General features: G+C 51.1%; 1 protein-coding gene across 1 annotated transcript in view; it reads left to right on the top strand.

Annotated features, from left to right (window-relative positions):
* Positions 1–76: 76 nt before the first annotated feature.
* The window catches only part of LOC103130235 (CLIP-associating protein 1), a gene marked incomplete at its 5' end in the record, with an annotated part of 12,550 nt that continues 8,800 nt past the window's right edge, over positions 77–3,826 (top strand). Inside the window, 5 exons of the mRNA XM_016665763.1 lie at positions 77–217; positions 302–418; positions 489–595; positions 2,103–2,222; positions 2,405–2,554. Coding sequence (XP_016521249.1) covers positions 77–217; positions 302–418; positions 489–595; positions 2,103–2,222; positions 2,405–2,554 — 635 coding nt within the window. The remainder of the gene's footprint in view (positions 218–301; positions 419–488; positions 596–2,102; positions 2,223–2,404; positions 2,555–3,826) is intronic.

Raw genomic sequence — 3,826 nt, 5'->3', positions numbered from 1 at the left:
GGGCAGACCAGATCCACCAGGTGTATCCAGATCAGGTTCTAGACCTCAGTACGCTGGTTGACCTGCGTTTGGGCAGAACCCGGCAGAACTGGAGAAGATTCCTGGAGACCCAGAGCCGAGTTGACACCAGAACTTCTCGAGGTTCTGTTGGCCCAGTTCTCCTGCTCTGATCCAAGGAATGTGCCAGGTTCTGGTTCTGACGGAGGTTCCTCTGCAGGTTTGGTTCTGCTGACCGGGGATCAGTAAGCGGTTCTGGTTCTGTGTGCAGGCGGCCCAGGTGGTTCTGATCGCGCTGTTTGAGCTGAACACGCCGGAGTTCACCATGCTGCTGGGCGCGCTGCCCAAGACCTTCCAGGACGGCGCCACCAAGCTGCTGCACAGCCACCTCAAGAACTCCAGCAACAGCAGCAGCGGCGTGGTGAGTCCCTCCAGAACCTCCAAACCCGGTCCAGGCCTATTCAAGCTCAGCTTCTGCTTCTGTTCTCCAGGGGTCTCCCAGCAACACGGTGGGCCGGACGGCGCCGCGCCACGCCCCCAGCAGGTCCAGCCCGCTCACTTCCCCCACCAACTGCTCCCACGGCGGCCTGTCTCCCAGGTAGGAAGCGACCGGACCGCGGCCGGTTCTGTCACCACCAAACCTGCCTGCTGGTCCTGGAGAACCTTGGCTGCGAGGCGTTCTGTTACCGACCCACCAGGGGTTCTGGTTCCATGATGGTCCATCCACAGGTGGCAGCGGCCATTGCTACCATAAACTCGCGTAGAAATCATCAACTTTAAGCTAAAAATCGTAATGGAGCGATGACACCTGCTGAGAGCGAAGATCCTGATGGAAGTGAAAAGTTTTCCATCAGAACCGCCGGAACCGTTCCGAATCCAAAAGGTCAGAACCTCAGGATGCTCCGATCAGGTTTTTTCCTGCCGATACCAATCACGTTGATCGGCTGTTAATGTTTCTCTTTAGGTATGAATGCTGCTATGAGATCTGGCAAAACGGAACCATGAAATCGCCTACTTTAGACAAAAACATAAAATACCTGCAGGCCTATGCATAAAGTATTCAGTCAAAAAGACAGCAGAAAAACCTGTAATAAAATATTTAACAGTAAGGCTCTCAAAGCCTAAATTAGACATAAAGTCAAATACATCTCACTGCTGTATCAAATAATGTCAAGTAAAAAATGAAACATTCATTCAAAGTCAAATGCAAGTTGCATTAAAACAATTTACCCTGTTACTAGATCTACCTGCCTGATAGCATAGCATGGCTAGCTGCTTTCTGACCGAGCGGTGTAATTATACAGAACATCTGGAGAGCAGCTACATCTTTTATTTAAATTTTTTTTCACAGATTATCTCTCATGCCAGGACAGCGAACGTTTTAATACATATATAAGAACTTTTTAAAGTTACATCCTGCAGCTTTAAGCAGACGGTCGGTGTGAGAGTTCACCGTCAGGTGGAGCGCCGAGTGGCGGCGGTCCAACAGCGAGAGCAGAGCCATCCAGCTTGATGAGTAAGATTATTTTCAGGTTATTAGCTGTCTAACCATCGTGCTCTTCCAGGTGAGTGTTGGTAGCTGTGCGCTGCTTTACCTGCTGTCTGATCGCTCTGGGTGTCTTTTTCCTGCAATGAACCTCGATAACTTACAACCCTCCGTCAAGTGTTTGCTTTTTAAATGTCATATTAGATTAGTTGTGTTGATGCATTTTGACGAGCTTCACCTCCGAGGTGTTTTTCTGTCGCCACACGCAAACGTTCCTATTCACTCTGGGCATCGCTTAGGATCTGCTGCTGCAGCACGCAGGAGAAACGCTGGCAGCTGCAGGGCGCAAAGTCTGAGATGCAGGTGATCGGCAACAAGAAAGTGATCGGCGATCACCAATCATACACCTTTTCACGGAAATCGGACAATTATGGTCGGTGGCCGATCGATCGGCATGCCGCTAGTCAGAACCTCTGGATCCGTCAGCAGGAAGCAGATCTGTCCTCTAACCTGAACCTCTCAGCTCAGACTCTTTTTGCCTCTCCTCTCTCTCCGTCCTTGCCCTGCCTCCTCTCGTTGGTTTCCTCCTCTCCTCCATCCTTCCTTCCTGCTGCTACAGTCGTTTGTGGGGTTGGGGGGTCGACGGGCTGCTCCCCGCTGCGCCCCCTGCTGCCCCCCTGCCTCAGTGCGTCCCCGCCGCCCCCGGCCTCAGGGCCCTGCGCCGAGCCTTTTCACCCAGGTAGACCGAGTCCAGTTGTTCTGTTTGTCACTGAGCGTCGCTGCAGAAGGCGTCGCTCAGCGACACGTCGGCACGCTTGGACCGGACCGGCAGCAGAAACACTGCGCACGCATGCGGACCGGTGGCCGTGTTTCTGCTCCAGCTGCATCTTCTTACGACCGTTCCGCCTCTGTGCTCGGCAGCGTGACGGAGTACGACACGGAGAACATGAACGCCGAGGAGATCTACAGCTCGCTGCGCGGCGTCACGGAGGCCATCCAGAGCTTCAGCTACCGCAGCCAGGAGGACCTGAACGAGTCGCTGCGCCGCGACNGAAACGGGACAGACGACCTCTCCTGGAGGGTCAGAGGTCACCAGGTCACCCCACTCAGCTCGGCAGTGAGGCGTTTACTGACAGACGGAGAGCAGGGCTCTAAGCTGTATTCTTCTGACTGTAAGGAATCTCCATGGAAACGGAAAGATGTTAAAACCAGTAGAGAAACCAGTAGAGAAACCAGTAGAGAAACCAGTAGCGTTCTGAATCAGGAGTTATCTGAGACGGTTGGAGTCGATTTTTGTCTCAGCGTTTGCTGCTGCTCCAGATGTTGTAACGATCAAACATGAATCATGGAAACACATCGTTGTTATGACCCAGACGTCTGGTTCATTTATTCTCACTGTTTGACTTTTGTTTTATTAATATTTCTTTGTTTTTACAGTTTATATCAGGTCCAGTTTCATTTCTTTCTGTGCTAAGAGAAGGTCAGAGGAGGGTTTCCAGGTTTTCCAGGTAGTGGTTGTATGTATATTTCTGATCCAGGACAGAACAATGAAGTTTAACCTGTTCGTCGCCATAGCAACGCTGTGTGGCAGTTAACGTTCCTCTGACATTAAATGTTATTTAATGCTAATAAAACTTAAAGCCTTCCTTCGTCTCTCAGATCAATGAACGCTGCATCGTGTTCAGAGGAGTGACCTGTCTTGCCATCGCCATGGTAACCAGAGACAGCGTTTCTCAGAGCGCCGCTCTCTAACCCGAGCAGCTGTTCACTAACCTGGAGCTAAAAATGCTGCAGCTCCAGAAACAAGATGAGTTATTGATAACAGTGTGAAGAACGGCATGCTGGGAAGTTTCTCTGATGAATAGTGGCTGATTCTCCACAGAAACAATCAGGATTTATTCTCACTATTAGCTTCCTGTGATGTCAGTCTGACCTCATGATATCAGCAGCTAGCTGGGCGGCTACGCCTCCCGGATTAGCCCTCATTAGCTGCTAGTAGCTAGCTGCTGAACCTGAGGCCTGGCTGCAGGAGGAACTGCTGCTTTCTTTATCTGTTCATCCACAACAAGCTGCAGAGACATCGCAACGTTTACAGTCAGCAACTCATCTGGCAACAAGAGTCCAATCAACCCAACATTCAGGCAACGACGGACGAGCGCTTCACCGATCTCCATGACGATCAGAGTTAAAAATCACCAGAAAACATCTGCATTTAATAATCTGGATCCATAACCCATCAAACTCCCTTCAGTTCTTCCAGCTGGGGACCAGAGATCAGGCTGACCTCTGACCTCTGCCCTGACCCTTCGGTTCCTCAGTGGACCTTCTAGCAGCTGCAGGACA

This window comes from Poecilia formosa, unplaced genomic scaffold (genome assembly GCF_000485575.1).
Source record: "Poecilia formosa unplaced genomic scaffold, Poecilia_formosa-5.1.2 Scaffold617, whole genome shotgun sequence".
Classification (NCBI taxonomy): Eukaryota; Metazoa; Chordata; class Actinopteri; order Cyprinodontiformes; family Poeciliidae; genus Poecilia; species Poecilia formosa.
The sequence above is the reverse complement of the archived record's forward strand: the minus strand, read 5'-3'. Positions and strand labels throughout refer to the sequence as shown.